The sequence below is a fragment of the Myxocyprinus asiaticus genome, chromosome 11 (assembly GCF_019703515.2).
Source record: "Myxocyprinus asiaticus isolate MX2 ecotype Aquarium Trade chromosome 11, UBuf_Myxa_2, whole genome shotgun sequence".
Lineage (NCBI taxonomy): Eukaryota > Metazoa > Chordata > Actinopteri > Cypriniformes > Catostomidae > Myxocyprinus > Myxocyprinus asiaticus.
In genome coordinates, this window is record NC_059354.1 from 31,084,078 (window position 1) to 31,107,362 (window position 23,285).

Consider the following 23,285-nt stretch of genomic DNA (forward strand, 5'->3'; position numbering starts at 1 on the left):
AAATCAGGTAATGGGGCAAACACACCCACAAAATTTGTGCTGATCACAATTTGGGACAATTAACCTACTTTCTATAGGGCAATGTTAGTGCTAGGTTCTGGAGTATGCAGCAGACTACTATGACCTGGCATACTTTGCTGGGACAATGCAGCATCAGTCCACTAATTTCGCCACCTCAGCTATTGAAAATGCTCTTTAAAATCTGCAATGAAAAACCGTTTAAAGAACTCACCCTGAATGTTTAATTTAGCAAGCCTAGATTTCATCTCGGAAATATGTACAGTAGTTATTTTGCATGTTTAGTCCAAGTTTGTGCAAAATGTCTTAACTTTTGGAAGTAACATCCATTAATGAGTCTAGCAGATTGTGGTAGTTCTGCTGATACAAAATTATGTAAATGAGTTCATTTACATGCACACCAATATGCTGATAATTATTAAATATCAGCAGATTAAAAAAAATCAGACAATATGAGAAAACCACGAACATGAGGCTTGAAATCATCGGCTTACTCTGAAGGCAAAAAATACTGTAGCATTAGGTCAACATACTCTCAATTATTTCTATTCAATAATTCTAAAATGTAAATCATTCGAAAACATAAAGTCATTCAAGCATTCAAGGCCAATTTTGAGTAAAGGGCAAAAAAAAGCAAACCAAAAAAAATAAATAAATAAAAAAATAAAAAAGTGTGCCAATTGTTTTTTGCTTACATATTTATAACATTACCGCTATAAAATAAAATAAAAAAGGTGTTTACATGACCGATAAGATCATGCATGTAAAATAATGCTCAATATCTTGGTCACATTACGATTATATTAAAATTCTTTATGTTAAGTGTATCGTTTTTAAAATTGTATGTATTACTATATTTTTCTCACTCGCTTCTCTTTCATCTGCACTGGACTTCGGTGCTTTGCACAATTATATTCTTAGCTGGTCGAATAGAAACTATTGAGAGTGCACTGACTTACAGTAATGCTACAGTATATTTTGCCTTTAGCCTTGTTCTGTATGGTAATTAATCTACTTTTTCCAAAAAATATTTGTGTGAAAATTTAACACATTTTTTTTTATTCTTGGCATGAGAATATCGACACAGTATTGTGAGGTGAAATATTGCAGTACTTTTAAATATTGTTTTTCCTCCACCCTGACTGCACAGTATATATAGTGCATACTACTTCAAAAATAGTAAGTAGAATACCATTCCATACATACCCTTACACACATACACACAGACGCTGTTCTTACCGAGCTGCACGTCCATTGTGAGGAGCTTGTTTTCAGAGGGGAACAGAATCCTGGGGGGCTCTTCAGTCAGAGGAGCTGAAACAAACACACACAGAGAACGTTATTTTTACTATCAATATCAAGTGGCGCCAAACACCTCTGATGAGGCAATCTCTCTCTCTCTCTGCCCACACGTTCATGATTGGATGAGTAAACTCCGGCATCTCGCCATCAACATCTCAGCGAGAATTGTCTTCGTCTCCCCAGTGCTCTCGTTTCCACTCTTTTTTCTATCCATCAATCCTGCCCTCATCCCTCTCTCCAGATCCTCCCCTCCCCATGTGGCTATGATGCTCCATATTCCAGCTCATTTCCTTCGAGTCACAGAGGTGTGTATTTCTCTCTTTCTCTCTCTCTCTGGTGATTATAATGACTGTGTTTTTTCAGTTGGCTTCTCTCAAGCACAAGATTACTTTAGGTAATACAACAGGCACCATGTGCATAGGTATTTGGCATTATGTAACTCTTAAACCTTGAGTATGTATATTTGTGTATATATGTTTGTTGTGCATCTAGATTGGCTCTGAGCTGCATAAGTATGTGTGATGTGGGGGGAGTGCGCTTAATAGACAGCGAGCTGGTGAAAGTTTAAGCTGCACGATTGCTCATCCAAAATCCAATTTCCACTCGGCGGAGGAAAGCGCACTGGCCACTCCCGACGGATTATTGTGGGTGACTGACGGATTGCAAACAGAAAATTAATGAATTATGCTTCCGGAATATACACATCACACTGCTGACCCACGCCACGCATTCCCCGTTAAAGTTGTAAGGAAAACGCTTGTTTTAAGCAATGAGATGTTTTTTTTTGAGAATGTGAGGGTTTTTAATGAGCCTGTCAAGACTGTAACTATCATAACATGCTTTAAACACAGCTTAAAGGCACGAGGGAGAGAGAGAGAGAGAGAGAGAGAGAGAGAGAGAGAGAGAGAAAGAAAGAGGATGAGTCACTATATGAATTGCTTGCTGTCTGCTAGAACAATTGCACAGCTAATCCAGGCAGTGAGCAATGTAGTATCACCACAACTCGAACCCACAACAGTGACAAACACCCTCAATATGAAGATGCTATTGCCTCTATGTCTAAAAGGGAAAAAAGCGAGAGAGGCTGGGAGAGAAAGAGATGAAGTTAAATAGAGATATTTAGAGGAAGATGAAAAGAGAGCGGAAATTTGGGTTGGTTCAGTAGCAAGGGATGAGTGTGACAGGGGGATGGCATGATGCAGAAGAGGAGAGAAATAAAGAGCTCAGGCGGCACGGTGGGGAGACTGGTTACACTCAGCGGGGGTAAGCTACAGCCCAGATTAAAACAAAAATCGGTCAACTTTTAAATTCCTCCATGCTCTGTTTCTGAGCTTTTGTACACACACACACACACACACACACACACACACACACACAAACACATACGTAGAGTAGTTTTCTGTGTGTGCAATGAATTCACAGAGTTTGTGACTGATATATTGACAGACTGTGAGTAGGAGAGGTGTGATAGCGCAGGCTCCCTCTGAGGTTCACAACTCTTTTCTCTACGACACACACACAGGCACCCACACATACACATACACACACACACACACACACACACACACACACACACACACACATGTTGGTGCGGCTATCCTTATAAGGACTCTCCATAGACATAATTATTTTTATACTGTACGAACTATAGATTCTATCCCCTAAACCTAACCCTCACAAAAAACTTACATTTTCAAAAAAACATAGTTTAGTATGATTTTTAAGCAATTTGAATTATGGGGACACTAGAAATGTCCTCATAAACCACATTTATAGCATAATACCCTTGTAATTACCAGTTTGTAACCTAAAACAATTTCCTCATAAACCATCCAAACCCGCCCACACACACACACACACACACACACACACACACACAAATAAGCACACACACTTTCAAACTCCCACATTTACAAACAGTGGACCCAAAATTGATTTGGACAATTAAGCAACACTTATAATGTGTGGTGGCGTAGTAGACTAAAGCACTGAACTGGTAAGCAGAAGATTGTTGGTTCAATCCCCACAGCCACCACCATTGTGTCCTTGAGCAAGGCACTTAACATCAGGTAGCTCCAGGGGTATTGTCCCTGTAATAAGGGCACTGTAAGTCGCTTTGGATAAAAGCGTCTGCCAAATGCATAAATGTAAATGTTATAAATGAATGTCATTGCATTAGATAACAAAATATCAAGCAGAATTTATTTTCAAGAAAGATACACTTTTCAAACAAAACATTTCAATAAAATAAATTTTAAAAGGCTTTAAAAAAAAAAAAAAAAAAGCATTCTGTTCAAAATTAAGGCAAAAGGTATTTAGACCCTTACTAGTTGTCTAACTTGTCTATAGTTAATGTATTGACCTAAACCTGTGGTCAGGTTGTGATTCTGTCCAAAGTCGAATGCTGGATATTCCTACTTATGCTGTATTCCAGACAACTCGGAACTCAGAATTTTCCCACCTCCTACCTGGAAATAACAGGCTCATCTGTGATGCCAAACGCCTCGCCTTAAAAGTATACGAGAGCAGGCTAGTGCAGTCAGGGGAGGAGTTAAATAAGTGCTGCCAAGTCGGACAGTTCTCACTTCTCGTAGTGGATCATCTGCTACGAGATCAAAGGCAGATATTGCGTGATTCATGTTCATGTGCTTTGTTGTTAATAAAGTGGATGCAATTTAAATTCTGTTGCTTTTAAATGAAAATATTTAAATAAATATGATGAACAAGACAATCAGTGTGCCTGTTATTTAATTCCCCCATAAAACGTGTCTTATTATACATTTTTAGTTTAACAAAGTCATGTATTTTAGATATTTCAGAATTATGATACCAATCGCATATCCCATACAGAGACTGCACTGTCAAAGTGTTGGAAGTGTTGGAAATATTCACATATAATTTATATACATAAAAACATGATATTAGAGGTTAAAAAAATCAAACATTTTAAAAGAGAACAAAACATCACAATTGTTTAAGCCAATGAGCATTAAGCTGTGTCGTCAGAAAGTCATTTCCCATCATGCTTGCAGTTCACTCAGCTCAGAAAAAGCAACTGTGCCACTTGCCTGCTATAACTGCGTCTGCCTCGCTCTTGCGAGAGTATTTTTGGTATCCATCGTCATGACATCACATTAAGATTTCTAACCAGCATGCACCTGCCGGTGATCACCGGTGGTCAGTTCTGCGCAGAACTTGCTCATCTCAAAAGAGCCTATTAACTGGAACACCACCTAAAGTCGAACATCTGACGCAGTGAGAAGCGTCATTTGACGTAATTTCCAGGATGGCGCGACTTCCGAGCATAAACCAGAGCTGGGTTTTGTTAAGCATAAAAACAAACTTTTAAGTATTTTTACCGCATTACATTTTTACTATATATGCAATATTCAATAAATGTACAAGAGGATGTTAAGAACAATTGTTAAGAACAAAAAGTTTTCACCTATTTTGCTCATGAAATAGCTACTAGATAGCCAGCTAGCTAGCATCTGGAAGACTGCATTTGTTATGTGTTCATGTGACTGTGACGTGTGATTGACTGGAATGCACTGAGGTTGGAAGTGGGAAATTTCAACTCAGATATTCTCACCTCCGACTTCATCTGGAACACAGCATTAGTATCTCCGACTTCCGACCACAAAGAAGATCCATTGCTTGATGCCGGAAGATGATGTATAAATTAACAAAATGCCAGTGCTACAATTAGCTTTGCAGTTGTTTGATTGACAACTAAATTGCCGAGGATAAACGATGTTGTGCAGTGCTAGCATTTGTTTTTGCAGGTGAACGATTGTAGTATCAACAGAGAAGATCTCTGTAAACATGTTGTATTATCATTAGAGCTGTCAAAATGAACGTGTTCTAATTGGTAAATGCGTTAATTACCAATTAGATTCTGACATTTTATTCAGCTCTTTCTCTGGTTGCAATAGGGTGGAACCTTTGCAATGTGTCCGGGGACATTACACTGTAGTGATGAGAAGATCGGATCTTTTTACTGACTTGGATCTTTGAGTCTTGTTCAGAAAAACGATTGAATCTTTATTCAAGTCATTTCATTCATTTGTCACTTGACAGCCGCATAGGCTCTACAGGAAACAGAATTAATTAGTTCACCTCCCGAATCGGTCTTTGGATCTTCGTTCATTTGTCACGTGACCACTACTAGGCTCAGCACTCGTTCACGTGTGACAATTTATTTTCTTTACAGTTTACAGTCAGTGTGTTGCAGTTGTTTGTATCGTGATCTTTACATGTCAGTATGGCAATAAATGACATTTTAAAATCATAAGAATTGTCACAATTAATTATTTTCATGTATTTAATGCAGGAAGTGTTGACACAATATTTTCTCCCAAGACACAATTAACTAATCACTCTCTGAGACTTCTCATTCTTCCGAGTTATATAAAAGATTTGTTCAAAATTAACGAATCGTTCATGAACCCACCACACAACAACAATTCCATGTCAATAATCAGGTGAAGAAAAAAAGTTCTTAATGGTGATTTTTGTATTAAATAAACACAGATAGGTCTTGTGACAAAAATCAAGTTCTTTGCAGCCTTTGAAAGGCAGAATTGTGTGGAGTTCAAAGCAACGCTTAACGCTGGAGTTGAGCTGTGTGTTGACACCCTGATGCGAATCATGTGAATGCCCCTTCTTGATTGCTGTAACAAAATGAATAGTCATTGCCTGCCGACTCATTAATACCGTGGAGGATGGGGGTTTAAGAGATTTTATGTACATTGCAATAAATACACAACCAATGGGGACTAGATACAATTAGTCAACCTCCCATTTTTGGGAAAAAATTTGTGTTACTTGAATTGGTGCAATTACAAAAAAAAAAAAAAAAAAATCTTTATACAGCTTTTTTGGAAATTAAAAAAAAATTATACTTTATTGTTACATAATGGTTTGTTTTCTTTCCTAAGAAAGAAAAGGAAGTATGTTTAGAGTTACATTTCAGCACTTTCAAAATCTGCGATTAATCACAATTAACTATGAAAAATCATGCAATTAATTGCGATTCATTGTTTTAATTGACTGACAGCAGTAATTATCATGTAAGGTGGGAACTTTGGATCAGTGAGCAAAAGCTAATCCGGGCAGTAAGCAATGAAATATCACCACGACTCGATCTCACAACAGTGACAAACACCCTCAATATGAAGATGCTATTGCTTCTATATCTAAAAGGAAAAAAGCAAGAGAGGCATAGAGAGTGAAAGATGAAGCTAAAGAGAGAGACTTAGAGGAAGATGAAGAGAGAGAGAGAGTTGAAATGTGGGTTGGCTCAGTATTATGAATACATTTTGACAGAAAAGTAAGTACATATAAAGTTACATTTCATCACTTTCAAAATCTGTGATTAATCACAATTAACTATGAAAAATCATGAGATTAATCACGATTAAATATTTTAATTGACAGCACTAATTATCATGTAATGAAGGAACTTTGTCTCAGTGATGCATTTCATTTGCTAAAAAGTGAAGGTTCATAATTAACTGTACATCACCCTGGATGTCAGAGGAATGGTAGCTATGGATTTCCGTAGAAGTTCAAAGTTCAAATTCAAGTGGTGTTCTTTTGCACTTTTCCAAATAGGAAGTTGGAAATTCTGACTTTTCAAGTTGAATGGAATGCAGTATCACTCTTCTAGGTTACCAATGTGAACTTGAGGGTGACTGAAACAATAAAGTGATAACTACCAAAAAGCCAGCTTACTAGAAATAAAATCAGATAACGCAAGAAAAACATGTTTACGTGACACTTGAAATAATTGGGTTATTCTCCATTTTTTATGTCAAAACGTAAACAGGCATGCGCACAACACTTGTGCATATTGGATTAGCCGGTAAGAACACTTATGAAGGTACTTACATGCACCACAAAATCAGATGCATAAATCTATGTGTTATGCTTAAACTGTTTATGACCTTACCCTGTTAAAGGAAAACTGTTTAAGCCTTACATGCTGTCATTTTATTAAGCATAATTTATGTAAGATTGTGCATGAAAATGCGCTCATTGGCTCTCAATCCTAGTTCTTCTTATGTACCCCACCACTGTACATTCTGAATGTCTCTTTTATCTAACACACCTGATTTAACTAATTAGCTCATTAGTAGAGTAATCAATGAATTGAACTAGGTGTGTCAGATAAAGGGAGCATCTAAAATGTGCAATGCTGTGGAATGCAAGGACCAAGATTGAAAACCACTGCTCAAAAATGACCTTCGGAGCAGTTGGTTTAAAAGACACAGCAAAAATGGCAAAGAAAAGGAAGTTAGGCTGGAGAAAAGTCTAGCATCACTTCTTTATAGATACCACTTGATTTGATATTTTGTTATCTAGTGCAAAGACATTCATACATTTTAAGTGTGGCTTCAATGTCCAAATACTTTTTGGGGCCAATGTAACAGGTACACATTCAGATGTAGGACCTATTTCCTCTCTGATGTTTGCACACACTTACCATTTCTTTATCTCTACCTATCATAGTTCATATTGCATAACTCTTGTAGCCAGTAAGCAATGCAGGGTAAATAATTCATGTTCCCCCCTGACTGCTGTAACATTACTTTTCCATTTCAGATAAACCAAAACCCAAGGCACAACTAATAAAAAGCACACACAATAAACACCCACAACTCCACAAATATGTAAGTACCTCACACAGCTGTCTGCAACACACAACTAATAGTTTTAGCTTCAGCATAAACTACAAGATAAACCCTGTGTGATCTTTAGCCTGCGAAAGTTACTAGCAATGGCCTAGCATTAGCCCAAGAGCATGGTTCCCTAGCAAAACTAGGGTAGATTTGATGCTTGGGAGGACACGAGAATGTATTCACTACCATCACTGCAGCACACTGCACTGGATACGATCAACTTTAGAAGAGCTTTTAAAATAGCTGACTCTATTTTCAGTGATGACAGAGATTTTCACGCTGTGCATTATTCCTGTTCAGATGTCCTTGAGAAATGAACAGCCAGATAAAAGGAGGCGCTGAGGGAAAGAACTACTAGGGTGGTGGCTCAGCGGTTAAGGCTCTGGGTTACTGACTAGAAGGTCAGGGGTTCAAGCCCCAGCACTGCCAAGATGCCACTGTCAGGCCCTTGAGCAAGGCCCTTGACCCTATCTGCTCCAGGGGTGCCATATAGCTTAGCTGGGATATGTGAAAAAAAGAACTTGACTGTATATATGCAAAAAATGTATAATGTGTGACAATAATAAAGGCTTTCTTCTTATGTTGTTCCAAACACATTTCAGTTTCTTTCTTCCATGGAACAAAAAAAGAAAATGTTAATCAGAATTTTATCCACAGGCTAACATTCCTAACATTCAATGCCTAACACCTCCTTTTGTGTTCCACGGTGGAAAGAAAATCTTACGGGTTTTGAACAACATGAGAGTGAGTACATGATGACAGAATTTTTATTTTTAGGTGAACTATCCCTTTCAATTGTTGCACTCTCACTTAGCAGCATCTGTAATTAAGCCTTAATTAAATATGATTATATAACTCTCTACTTATTAGGGGTACACGAGCACACACAAAACACACACACACACACGTACATCTTGTCTTGATTAGACTTGACAGCTGCAGGGTGTTGGGAGCATGTGTAAACTATGTGCGATCACAGTCCCAGTGCACCAGTGGGGGATTTAAAGGTCACTGGGGCTCCAATCAACATGGAGATCAATGGATAAACACAAACAAAACACTCTCTTACCCACATATCATCTTGTAACCACTTAATACCTACCCTGTCCCTCAGCACCAGATCCCTACCAGTCTAGAGAACCCACCATCTTTTCTGTCATCTATGGGTGACTGGAAATCTGAGTAACTGCTCTCCCGTGCCCGTTGCCATGGAGATTCCGAGGGAAGGGCACAGGTGGGTACAGGTGGGAGAGGTAAAGAAAGGTTGCCACTGTCCCCTAAACACTCCGCTGCAAGTCCCTCCCAGCCATGCGAGCTTACAGGCTTGCACTGTTCCAAACCTGCCGTTGGCATAGACACCACGCAAGAGTCCACGGAAACCACATTGTCTGTACTAAATTAGTAAAAGGAAACGCAAGCTACTTTTGGAAACTGTTTTCCAGCAAGCACTACTACTTCAACCAGACCATGCTAACACAAAGCTCTGTATCCGGTTCCTAGATTCCTTAAAAATGGATTTTGGAACCCATTACTAATCATTTAGAAACAACCAAGAGGTTTCAGTGCTGTGGAGGCTTAATGGAGCTATCAGTTTGTTAATTTAAAGGTCATATATGTTTTTACCTCTAAAATACTTTCTCCTATCACCTAACATGCAGAAACAGCATTAAGTAAGCAACTTTTCTGTGGATTTCCCTGTTTTTAAACACTGTGGCTCTCTCAAAACATTGCAATGCCCAACATAGAAATATTTGATCAAGCAATAGAACGAGTTTGGGGCGGGACTATCTGGTTGTCCAATCAATAGGAGATGGGGGAGTGTTCGGGAAACCAGACACTATTTTAACAATTCTTTATGGTGTTGCTAGAGGCAAAGAAATTAGACACCTCACCTTTAAGTATCAACTTTGTCCAATAGTGTTTGATCTTGAAAGAATTTGCTGAGTTTATATAGCCTAGAAATCTCTGACTTTTTATTGCAGAGCAGGTATCTGGGCACATTTGAGCACAATTTGTGAAATTGTTAAGATCTTGTGAAACTCTAAAGGAGGCACATGTGAGATTACTGGTTCCTTTTGTCATTGCTGTCTATGAGGAATAATTGAGATATTAATACAATCTCATTTGTGATTTCTTTTTAGTTTCAATCTCATTTGTGATTTCACAGAAATTCTAATAGTTTAAAGGACATTCCTCTGTTGGAAAAGGCAATTCTAACACAATACCAACTTGAAAATGCAATCCAGCATTTTATCATGTCGTTAAAAAGACATTCAAAAAGACTCAAAACAAAAGCCCTCTACTATATTCTATTCTATATTATACTCTCTCTCCCTCTCTCTCTTTAAATCTATATATATATATATATATATATATATATATATATATATATATATATATATATATATATATATATATAGTAAATCGGGCTGTTTCTTTAGTATATCTTGCTGCTTCCGTTTTTTTTTTTTTAGAAACCAAATTTCGAACCACTGGTTTCAGAGACATCTTTCCCACAGTATGTGATGAATAGAATATAATGAAATTGTTCAAATTTTTCTTATTACAACAATCTGATGTTTGTTTTCATTACTAAGCACCTCAAACATTTCTAACGATTCTATCTTCTTATTAAAAAACATCTCTTATTAAAAAATAGCTGTTAAGCCTTTTCTTCCGTCCCTTTGTATAGCATAATATCTATTTTTCTGACTTCAGGCAAAGCATGATGAATCACTGGGTGAAAGGGAGGGCACCAGACAGGTCAGGCCTGTGTGCAAGACATCTAAATCTACGAGAGCATGGTGCGCCTGTGGCCTGTAGATACAGTATATAATGGGACACGTTGCTGCTATTCAATGACAAAACCCATTTCTCTGACCCATAAATATCATTATCAGCATCCATTACATACAGTATATCTAATGGTCACACCTGATTACACATATACACAGGGATGGAATAGCTGTAAGGAGCACCGGAACTTTTGCTACTAGGATAGTTGAAATTTAAATGCAACAGAAATTTACAAAGATTTAAAGGGAGAAAAATATATGACAGTTTTATGAGATTGTGCTGAGTGACTCCAGTCAGGCTTCCTAAGCAACCAATTGGCCCGGTTGCTAGGGTGGGTAGAGTCACGTTGGGTTATCCTCCTCATGGTCGCTATAATGTGTCTCTCGCTCTCGGTGGGGCGCTTGGTGAGTTGTGCGTGGATACCGCAGAGAATAGCGTGAGCCTCCACACGCGCAAGGCTCAACAAGCCATGTGATAAGATGCGTGGATTGGCTGAGTCACTACGCCACCACGTGGACCTAGAGTGCATTGAGAATTGGGCATGCCAAATTGGGGAGAAAAGGGGAGAAAATCCAAAAAAAGGTAAAAAAAAAGAAAAGAAAAAAAGAAAAAATTATTTTAATCTGACTTAATCAACCTGAAAAATTATGTTATATCAATTAAGGTAATTTGTATATGTTAGATCAAGTAGAAATTGATTCTTGAGAAAACAATTAATGGTTACTACTTTTTTTTCAGTGCAGTTTATTGAAAATTAAATTGCAGTTTCTGGGATTTGAACCGTGGTCTCTGCTATTTTTCTAAGATTCTTACCATGTGACTACCTAAATATTTCACACTATTGATGTTTTTTATTGTGTAATTTTTTATTTGTCTTTTCAATGTAAAAATAGCTACAGTATTAAAGATACTGTATATCAAAGAATAGTGAGAATCAATTTATATCAATTAGATACTACAGCAGGCAAGTGTTAGAATTATTATTATTATTATTTTGTTTTACTTTATGAGGGCATATTGTTTTAACATTATAAAATCCTTCTGCAAAAAATTAAATAAAAAATAAAAAATAAAATACAATAAAATAAAATAAAATTGTGCTTCATAAGGTAACATCTAAATTAACTTAGATGTGTTGATTCAACCCAAAATATGAATTGTCTGAATATCTTAAGTAAATAAATAATATAAAAAAAACAGCGCCTTAAGGCAAATATTGGATGTTACAACTTTTTACAGTGTTGTTATCCTTTTAATTTAAATACTTCGATTTAACCAGTTAATTAACATACATTGTTTTATCTGAATGATTAGGCTGTTACCAGTCAAATTAAATCGAAATCAACCTATATTTTGTGCAGTGGCGAATTCTCAGGGCCAGCAAAGCCTTCTCTGCTGGCCTAACATGCCAAAAAAATAAATATTTTTCATCCTTTCATTCTCAATCACCTTTTTGCCTATGTATTTTAATCGCTTTCCACTCTTAATTAATTTACAAACAAACAGAGAAAAACTAAAAGTTTATCCAGTCAGAATTTATTCCTTGATGCTTACAAGCGAAGCGTGACGGCTGTTCGCATGCCCAAAGCCGAGCTCGTTAGCAGAAGCAGCGCATGAGTCTGAGCTCCTCCCCATTAGGCCTTCAGAATTTCTTCAGAATCCCTCAACAGTGCAAATGAATGGGCAACTAAAGTCAGATTGTCAGATTTATCAGCCAATCAGATTGATTTATTTGTTCTTGGTGGGTGTGATCTTTAGGATATGTCCTGGTCGAGGCCTTCTAGCTGGCCTTGAGTGACGCAATCACGCTTTAAGTGACGTAATTTGAAAGTGAAGAGCGCAAGATCTTGCTGACGAGTCGGCTGTCATCACTGCCGCTATCGCCATTGAGAAAGAGATTCTTATGGATTTAAAAACACGAGATGTTCTGCATGATCGTGTGATTGATTGATTAATTAAACAGGAAAGGAGGACTGATTTTCACTTCAAGTAAATTGGTAAGTTCTTTTTGCATTGTTATAGCAACATCAGGAGTTTTCTAAGTGTAAATTATACTGCTTGAGCATTCAGTGTCAGTTTTGAAAAGTAGTGCTGCATTCCATTCAACTCGGAAAGTCGGATTTTACAACTTCCTACTAGGAAAAGTGCAATGGAATGCATCTTGAAGTCAGAATTACAACTTGTAGGCTCGTGCAGAAATTCTCAACTCCGATTTCGCAGAGATGCTGGGGCATGATGTCACAGAAACATGTCGACACTCAGGGAGATATACAAAGTAAGAAATAAACATTCACTTTATTAAGTCATATCGATAAATGAGTTTGATTCCACATTACATGATATTAAATCTTGTTTAACAAACGCCTGCAGAAACAGGTGTACAGTATGATGCCCAAAAGCATAGGGTGTCTTATTAATTGTGAAACTGTGTTTTCTTAATGGCATGAATCACACTGAAGGCCTAGAGTTTAAATGCCCGGCCCACCACTGATATTGTGGTATGAATAACTAGACCAGGAATAGAATATTAAGAAATATATCAAATATAAAAAACAGGAATTCATGAAAGGGGCATTTTTGTCACTTTCGTTGCCATTTTTGACCATTACTTTCTGATCCTGCAGCAGGCTCAGGATTTTTACTATATGCATACAGTTGAAGTCAGAAGTTTACATACACTTAGGTTGAAGTCATTAAAACTATATTTTTTAACCACTCCACAGATTTCATATTAGCAAACTATAATTTTGGCAAGTCGTTTAGGACATCTACTTTGTGCATGACATGAGTAATTTTTTCAACAACAGATTGATTCACTTTTAATAGAATATCACAATTCCAGTGGGTCAGAAGTTTACATTCACTAAGTTAACTGTGTCTTTAAGCAGCTTGGAAAATTCCAGAAAATGATGTCAAGTTTTTAGGCAATAAGCCAATTAGCTTCTGATATGTGGTGTACTGAATTGGAGGTGTACCTGTGGATGTATTTTAAGGCCTACCTTCAAACTCAGTGCCTCTTTACTTGACATCATGGGAAAATCTAAAGAAAGCAGCCAAGACCTCAGAAAAAAAAATTGTGGACCTCCAAAAGTCTGGTTCATCCTTGGGAGCAATTTCCAAATGCCTGAGGCTACCACGTTCATCTGTACAAACAATAGTACGCAAGTATAAACACCATGGGATCATGCAACCATCATACTGCTCAGGAAGGAGACACATTCTGTCTCCTAGAGATGAACGTAATTTTGTGCGAAAAATGCAAATCAATCACAGAACAACAGCAAAGGACCTTGTGAAGATGCTGGAGGAAACAGGTAGAAAAGTATCTATATCCACAGTAAAATGAGTCCTATATCAACATATGTGTGTATGTTGTGTGCACATAATTAACAGTTTATTCTCCCATTTCAGTCCTCTGCCTAGAGAGTGGAAGTACAATAGCCCTGATTCACATCATCCGCCATGTGTTTTTAGGTCAGTTTCACGCTTCAAATTTTCAGGCACGCAAATGCACACAAAAGCACAAAAAAACCTACTGCTTCAATGTTTGTTGTCAAAAACCATGTCTGCAGTAATAGACTGTGTGTAAGCACTCAAAAACAAAAAGAAAATTTCGTGTTTTTCTGCTAACTTCATCCCTCAGGCACACAAGCAACTCCACCAGATAACCCATGCAGAGATGTACCATCGAGGCAGATTTCTGTAGCAATTATAGAGATGTACTGCTATAACCAGCTCAAAACAAATTGAGCTATACTACTATGATTGTGCTATAACTGTTGTAAGACTCTTAACATGAAATCTATGTCTTCTGTACGCAGGTTTTTAAAAACAGTTTACCCAAAATTAACATTTTGTCATATTTACTCTCCCTCATGTCGTTCGAACCCCATTTGACTTTGTTTAGTCTGTGAATGTGATTTTTTTAAGGAATATCCTACAACACTCTTCTCCATATAATGAAAATGAGGACTGGTGCCGTTAAGCTTCAAAATGACAAAAAAGCACCATAAAAGAGTCATAAAAGGAGTCCAAATGACTTGTGTGCAAGTTTTGCGTGAGGAACAGACCAAAATCAAATCACTATTCACTGAAATCTTGATATTCAGGATTTTCTTTAAAAAATACACATTCTGTGTTCTATGGAAAAAAGAAAGTTATAAGGGTTTAGAACGACATGACAGTATATAAATGATGACAGTATTATTATTTATGGGTGAATTATTAACTTAAATCAAGCTACAGACTCAGTGTTATCGTTAATGGTGGTTTTTCCATTAAGAATCATTTGCAGTCCTGGATTATACGCTCCATACAGGAACTCGTCCCTGAGAGTGTAATGCAGTCCTAAAATAGGCTTTAAATGAGTATGGGAAGAGATGCCCGGAGTCTTTTAATAGGTTTCAACAAAATGAGGGTTTAGGAAAAGAACAAATGTTTGACCTCTTTTCACCTATACGTGCCGTATTACTGACTTACCATAGAGGCAGAAGGGACCAAACTCACGAGGGGACAATATGAATCTGTTTAATTGTTGACGAGATGTTTAAATATAAAAATATTGATGAAAATGACCATTCCATTGCTGGCTTAATTTTGTGTCTGTTTAAATGTCATTCTCTATCTCTCTCTCTATCTTTGATTGTGTTGTTGTGTGTGTGTGTGTGTGTGTGTGTGTGTGTGTGTGTGTGTGTACATGTATATGCTACATTGTTGGGGCCAAATGTCCCCACAAGGATAGTAAAACCTGTGGTCCCCACGAGGGAAATGGCTTAGTAAACACACTAAACAATGTTTTTTTGAAAAGGTAAAAATGCCAAAAGGTTTCTGCGAAGGTTAGAGGATAGAAATTATCATTAGATCTGTATAAAATCCATAAAATGCATAAGTCTATGGAGAGTCCCCACAATTATATAAAAACAAGTTTGTGTGTGTGTGTGTGTGTGTGTGTGTGTGTGTGTGTGTGTGTGTGTGTGTGTGTGTGTGTGTGTGTGTGTGTGTGTGTGTGTGTGTGTGTGTGTGTGTGTGTGTGTGTGTGTGAAAAGCAGTAATAGATATCAAATGTGTGGAGTGGGTAGTGCACATGCTAACAACACACATGAGTTGTTGTGAGCTGTTGTGCTCACAGGAATGCAGGTTTGAATCTAGCCTTGTTTTATTTTTTGATACTATTACCTCTCATTTCCTTTAAAAAAAATAGGTAAAATTTGTGTAATAATGAAGCATTTTATCACTGTATTTAACATTAAAAATTATCCTTATGAAACACCTTTTCCGTAGTTAAATGTGCAGTGTATGATTTCTTTTCCACCAGAGCCAAATTATAAAATATAAATTTCCGTTCAGAAAAAAAAAAAAAAACGGGCAGAGTGGACTTGGGTGCGGTCTTGTGTTGAAAAACAGAAACTGTGACGCAAATTGGAGGTGGGTGGCATTAAATGTTTTCTCCACATTGAATAATTGTTCACCATTTCATCGTGGTCTAGTGTTGTGGCTGTGCACAGTAGATTTCCATTGGCCACTCACCATATGACATTGAGTCCTGATGCATCATACACTCAGAGATTTCCTCTATAGTTACTCTAAAATATAAAATATTTTGGTAACAATTTACAATAAGATTCCATTCAATAAAATTGGTTAATGCATTAGGCATTGTGAACAAACATTTAACAATATATTTTTTACAGCATTTATTAATCTTTGTTAATGTTAGTATAAAAATACAATTGTTCATTGTTAGTTTATGTTAGTTCATGGTGCATTAAATAATGTTAACATATACAACTTTTGATTTAAAAAATGTATTAGTATATGTTGTAATAAACATTAACTAAGATTAATAAATGCTTAATAAGTATTGTTCATTGTTAGTTCATGTTAACTAATGCTGTTAACTAATGTTAACAAATGGAACCTTATTGTAAATTATTACCAATATTTTTTATATCCTCCGTCTAAATTGAATAATTTCACTCTGTCCAATTTGATTACATTTTTTAACTCCAGAGTAACTGAATCATCTCCTTCTTACATCAGCACATCTTACTTCAGTACGTCAGAGAAATGGCCAGTGCAAAAAAAAAAAAAAAAAAACCGGAAAAACCCTCTAAAGCGAAATGAACTGAAACCATCTCAGAAGGTGCTCATACAGACACACAAACACACATTGTTATAGTTGAAGCGTGTCATTTCTGTGCCACTAGCACCACCAAACAGAACTGCAAACATAAACCTTGTTTTTTAACAGCTTTCCCAAATGCATCCTCCATCTGTTGTTGATCAAACAGAAAGATAGTCTTGCCCCAAATTTACGCCATTGGTCAAGCCAATTTTGCTGTATCTGTGAACGGGCCACTCAGACAAACAGCAATTTTTATAATGCCACAGATATATGATGTTTTTTGAGGAAATCAAAGTACAAATGGATTACTTGCAGTTGTCTCTGCATATTAAACTGGGTTAAAAGAATGTATTAAAGCATCGAAAAAGTTACACACTGATTTAAAACACATGAGATGTCACACACAGTATTACCTGTCACGCTCAGGTCGGTCGTCCTCCGCACCTGGAACCCTCCGAAAACAAGTTCACAGGTGTAGTTGCCAATGTCATCCTCCCTCACTTCTTGTATAGATAGTGTGTCTGCAGTCTGTAGTACACTTCTCCTCCACTGCTGCACGTTACACTCCTGAGAGAAATATTACCATATTGGACATCTTAGTTGGGATCTTAAACATGTTTGTGTATTGGGGTAGTTGACGCATAACGCATTTGTCTGTGGCCTATTTTTTATTTTTTTGTCATCAACATCAGGATTTTAGGTAAAGATTTTGAATGAATGTATAGTATAAGGGAAAGTATCTTATGTTATCTCACCATTTTTTTAAATACATTTTTTGCCTTTACTTGTTCATATTAAATGGCCTGTAGTGTGACAAATGAATTTTTAAATGTACAAATATTTTTTATTTTAAAATGTTATGCATGTCACACTGCAGGATATTTACTTTCCAAATGTATTTCATGTCAACTATCTACTGTTATAATGAAAACACATAAGATCTCACACTGTACCTTGTACCATGTTATCTGCAGCTTCTCTCCAGGCTGAATATAATCCTGGATATCAGGACAGGTAATGTCTTTACTCTTGCCCAGTTCTGCTTTCTCACTATAGCGCAGTTTTGAGTTATAACAGCTCGCTGTGTCATTATCAGCAACCAACAGAGTCATTGACACCTTCATACAAAACGTGGAATTCCTGTAACAGATAAAGTATATAATACTTAATGTGCTGTCTGCAATCAGATTAACACATACTCACCCAGAGACACCACTGATCACACATTTCTTATCATCTCATAGAGTTTATAAACCAAACCAATTTTACAAGAGTACGTGTGAAATATAAGAAAAATACAATGTTTGGTTAAAATAATGTATATTTTATTGATGGAATATGAGGATGAAATTGATATAAATTATTTTCTCAAAGGTTTTAAAAGAGTCATATCATATTTTTTAACACTATTTCTTCCAATGAGGTTCACTTTGTGGTCAATGCCTTTTGTGCAACTAATTTAGTTTTCATGATCATTTTCCAACCTCTGTCTGAGGGCTGTTTTTTACTGCTGTGCCTTTAAGACTTCTATGCAAGGGCCCTCTTCCCATGTGAAATGAGTCACAGCACTTAGCTGCATTTATGAGTTGCGGGCTTGCTAGTTGGTGCTGCCCTGTCCTTCAAAAAAAGCCTCTATGCAAAGACTGCATTACACTGTGACAGGTTCACAAAACATTCTGAGCTGATCAGACTGAAATAATCAGGGGCCTTGTTAAAAATAAACTTCAGGCACTCTTTCCTAACATTTTGTTCCTTCTGAGGGATATATGTAGAGTGGCTACAGTCAGGAAACACATTGTTTGGCTATATTTCCTTATTTTTTACTCTTATCATTAGTTCTTCTAGTGTTAGGGATAATAAACTCAGCAAAAAAAGAAACGTCCCTTTTGTACTTTAAAGATACTGTATTACTAAAGATACTGTACCCACTGTATTTTAAAGATAATTTTGTAAAAATACAAATAACTTTACATATTTTTGTTGTAAAAGGTTTAAACAATGTTTTCCATGCTTGTTCAATGAACCATAAACAATTAATGAACATGCACCTGTGGAACGGTCGTTAAGACACTAACAGCTTACAGACGGTAGGCAATTAAGGTCACAGTTATAAAAACTTAGGACACTAAAGAGACCTTTCTACTGACTCTGAAAAACACCAATAGAAAGATGCCCAGGGTCCCTGCTCATCTGCGTGAACGTGCCTTAGGCATGCTACATGGAAGCATGAGGACTGCAGATGTGGCCAGGGCAATAAATTGCAATGTCCGTAATGTAAGACGCCTAAGACAGCGCTACACGGTGACAGGAAGGACAGCTGATCATCCTTGCAGTGGCAGACCACATGTAACAACACCTACACAGGATCGGTACATCCGAATATCACACTTGCGGGACAGGTAGAGGATGGCAACAACAACTGCCGAGTTACACCAGGAACGCACAATCCCTCCATCATTGCTCAGACTGTCTGCAATAGGCTGAGAGAGGCTGGACTGAGTGCTTGTAGGCCTGTTGTAAAGCAGGTCCTTACCAGACATCACTGGCAACAACGTCGCCTATGGGCAAAAACCCACCTTTGCTGGAACAGACAGGACTGGCAAAAAGTGCTCTTCACTGACGAGTCATGGTTTTGTCTCACCAGGGGTGATGGTCGGACTCGCGTTTATCATCGAAGGAATGAGCATTACACGAGGTCTGTACTCTGGATTGGGATCGATTTGGAGGTGGAGGGTTCGTCATGGTCTGGGGTGGTGTGTCACAGCATCATCGGACTGAGCTTGTTGTCATTGCAGGCAATCTCAACGCTGTGCGTTACAGGGAAGACATCCTCCTCCCTCTTGTGGTACCCTTCCTGCAGGCTCATCCTGACATGACCCTCCAGCTTGACAATGCCACCAGTCATACTGCTTGTTCTGTGTGTGATTTCCTGCAAGACAGGAATGTCAGTGTTCTGCCATTGCCAGCGAAGAGCCCGGATCTCAATCCCATTGAGCACGTCTGTGACCTGTAGGATCGGAGGGTGAGGGCTAGGGCCATTTCCCCCAGAAATGTCTGGGAACTTGCAAGTGCCTTGGTGGAAGAGTGGGGTAACATCTCACAACAAGAACTGACAAATCTGGTGCAGTCCACGAGGAGGAGATGCACTGCAGTACTTAATGCAGCTGGTGGCCACACAAGATACTGATTGTTACTTTTGATTTTGACCCCCCTTGTTCAGGGACACATTATTCCATTTCTGTTGGTCACGTGTCTGTGAAACTTGTTCAGTTTATGTCTTAGTTGTTGAATCTTTTTATGTTCATACAAATATTTACACATTAAGTTTTCTGAAAATAAAAGCAGTTGAAAGTGATAGGACGTTTCTTTTTTTGCTGAGTTTAGTATCTATTCTACTTCCTACCTTTACTACCTCAAGTTAATGAACACCAAATAAAACATCCTGTCAGCAGGAGGTCATGAAGGAGGATGTAAAATGTAGGAGGTCATATCTTTTTATCTGTCTTATGTGAGAAAATTGCAAAAGTTCGGCAAGGGTTATTTTTGTTACTTAGTTTCAATAGATGGTCTTTTTGGACTAGGGAGGAAGTTTTGAGTTCTTGAGTTCAGTACATTGAATAATTATTTAAAAATATTTAAGAAAATTAGATTTCTCAGTAAATTACCCATTTAAAGGAATAGTTCGCACAAAACCAAAATTCTGTCATTTATTTCTCACCCTAATATTGCTCCAAACCTGTATGATTTCTTCCGTGGAACACAAAAGGTGAATTAAATTTTAGTCGTTATTCACACTCAAATGAAATAAATTATAAAGCGATAAAATCAAATATGTTGGCTAAGTCGATAACGTCAAACCTCATAATTTCTGCGACATGATGTCATGATGTTTTATTGCGATTAGAACCAATAAGGTTTGATGTTATCGACATCAAATTTGATTTCAGTGCTTTATTAATGATTGATTTGATAGTGAATAATGACTTAAATTTATTCGGTTCATTGGACAAATTGATCATATAGCTTCAGTAGATTTAGAATATAGTGTACAAGTCATATCAATCCTTTCACTGTGCCGCCCCAACACTCTATAACCATGGTAACCCGGTAGGAGGTGTGAGGTCATTACATTGAAAGGTAAAATTTTATATCCAGTTGTGCTCAAAAGTTTGCATACCCTGGCAGAAATTGTGAAATTTTGGCATTGATTTTAAAAATATGACTGATCATGTCTTTTATTTAAGGACAGTGATCATATGAAGCCATTTATTATCACATAGTTGTTTGGCTCCTTTTTAAGTCATAATGGTAACAGAAATCACCCAAATGGCCCTGATCAAAAGTATAACATACCCTTGAATGTTTGGCCTTGTTACAGACACACAAGGTGACATACACAGGTTTAAATGGCAATTAAAGGTTAATTTCCCACACCTGTGGCTTTTTAAATTACATTTAGTGTCTGTGTATAAATAGTCAATGAGTTTGTTAGCTCTCATGTGGATGCATTGAGCAGGCTAGAGACTGAGCCATGGGGAGCAGAAAAGAACTGTCAAAAGACCTGCGTATCAAAGTAATGGAATTTTATAAAGATGGAAAAGGATATAAAATTATATCCAAAGCCTTGAAAATGCCAGTCAGTACTGTTCAATCACTTATTAAGAGGTGGAAAATTCAGGGATCTCTTGATACCAAGCCAAGGTCAGGTAGACCAAGAAAGATTTCAGCCACAACTGCCAGAAAAATTGTTCAGGATACAAAGAAAAACCCACAGGTAACTTCAGGAGAAATACAGGCTGCTCTGGAAAAAGACGGTGTGTTTGTTTCAAGGAGCACAATATCTAGCCTGCTCAATGCATCCACGTGAGAGCTAACAAACTCATTGACTATTTATACACAGAAACTATTTGCAATTTAAAAAGCCACAGGTGTGGGAAATTAAACTTTAATTGCCATTTAAACCTGTGTGTGTCACCTTGTGTGTTTGTAACAAGGCCAAACATTCAAGGGTATGTAAACTTTTGATCAGGGCCATTTGGGTGATTTCTGTTATCATTATGATTTAAAAAGGAGCCAAACAACTATGTGATAATAAATGGCTTCATATGATCACTGTCCTTAAATAAAAGACAGTTTTTTTTGCATGATCAGTCATATTTTCAAAATCAGTGCCAAAATTTCACAATTTCTGCCAGGGTGTGCAAACTTTTGAGCACAACTGTATACTGATATATACTGTATATCACATGCACACCACCTGTACACTCTTTAGCACTGAAGTGTTGCATGAAAACACACACCACTACATTGATTAATGTGCCTCCATTGAAAGTGCATTAGTGTTTGCTTTGTCCAAGGGCTTTGAGTTTAATAGCTGCAGATAAGATTTGTTGAAATTTTACCTTTTCAATATAATGACCTCACACCTCCTACCGATTTACCCTGGTTATAGAGTGCTTGGGGCGGCAACCTGGACTGCACTTTCCTTTTGTAAAACCCATAAACAAAGTTCACAAAAATTAACTATAAGGTCTCTCCATCTGCCCTATCAAATGTAAAGCAAAGGTTTCAAACCTTCGCTAGCACTACTTTTACGCCCTCACTATTTTCAGAGATGCGCCCATGTCAGCATGGACTCATTTTATCACCCTATAAACCTAAAAAGAATAACCCTAACCCCCAGTCTCTCTTACCGACATGTTGTTGAAAACTATTGTTTATGGTTTAATCAGCTCAAAGCCAGTCAAAGCAGAGGTAACAGAACAACAACAACAACAGCAACAACTGTTGGTTGCTAACTGGGCTCTTAATAAAACTCTCAACAGATTTGTTCAAAAACCTGGTGAGTCTTCCTGATAGAACACAACTGATTTTCAACAACTCATGTTGTCAGGAGTTCATGTAAACTGAATGTTCTTGAACAGATGTTTTATGAATGTTTTGTCCGCAGAATGATCCAAAAACACTTTAAACTGCAGTACAGCCCATTGAAGAGACTGTAAGTCTATCCCTCACAGCCTCGTTGTCATTACCATTAAAAATCAAAGATGGTGCTAGCGTGAATAAGGTCTTTGGCGAGGTCAGTTGTGGTCTGATTAACTTGTATACATGCTGGACAATGCCGAGCTACAATCGCATCATCTACTGTAGGTCTGTTAGTTCAGAGTTCGGGTCTAGTCTCAAGCTCGAGCTCGAGCCCTCCACTATGGACAGAGAGCCAAAACTGTTTACATTCACCTCTCAAGGATTACATTAACATGTGAACTACTGAAATTATATAAACGGTAGTGAACTTTAAAATATAAAGGCATCAAAATTACATACCATAAAGCCTGAAACATGGTCACCGTATTTTCTGGCAA

General features: G+C 37.4%; 1 protein-coding gene across 4 annotated transcripts in view; it reads right to left on the bottom strand.

Annotated features, from left to right (window-relative positions):
- The window catches only part of LOC127447984 (interleukin-1 receptor accessory protein-like 1-A), a 152,640-nt gene that overhangs the window by 44,371 nt on the left and 84,984 nt on the right, over nucleotides 1-23,285 (bottom strand). For all 4 annotated transcript variants that reach the window (XM_051710265.1, XM_051710263.1, XM_051710264.1 and 1 more), the window contains exons 4-6: nucleotides 17,877-18,063; nucleotides 17,337-17,490; nucleotides 1,258-1,332 (exon numbers count right to left, since the gene is read on the bottom strand). In XM_051710265.1, coding sequence (XP_051566225.1) covers nucleotides 1,258-1,332; nucleotides 17,337-17,490; nucleotides 17,877-18,063 — 416 coding nt within the window. The remainder of the gene's footprint in view (nucleotides 1-1,257; nucleotides 1,333-17,336; nucleotides 17,491-17,876; nucleotides 18,064-23,285) is intronic.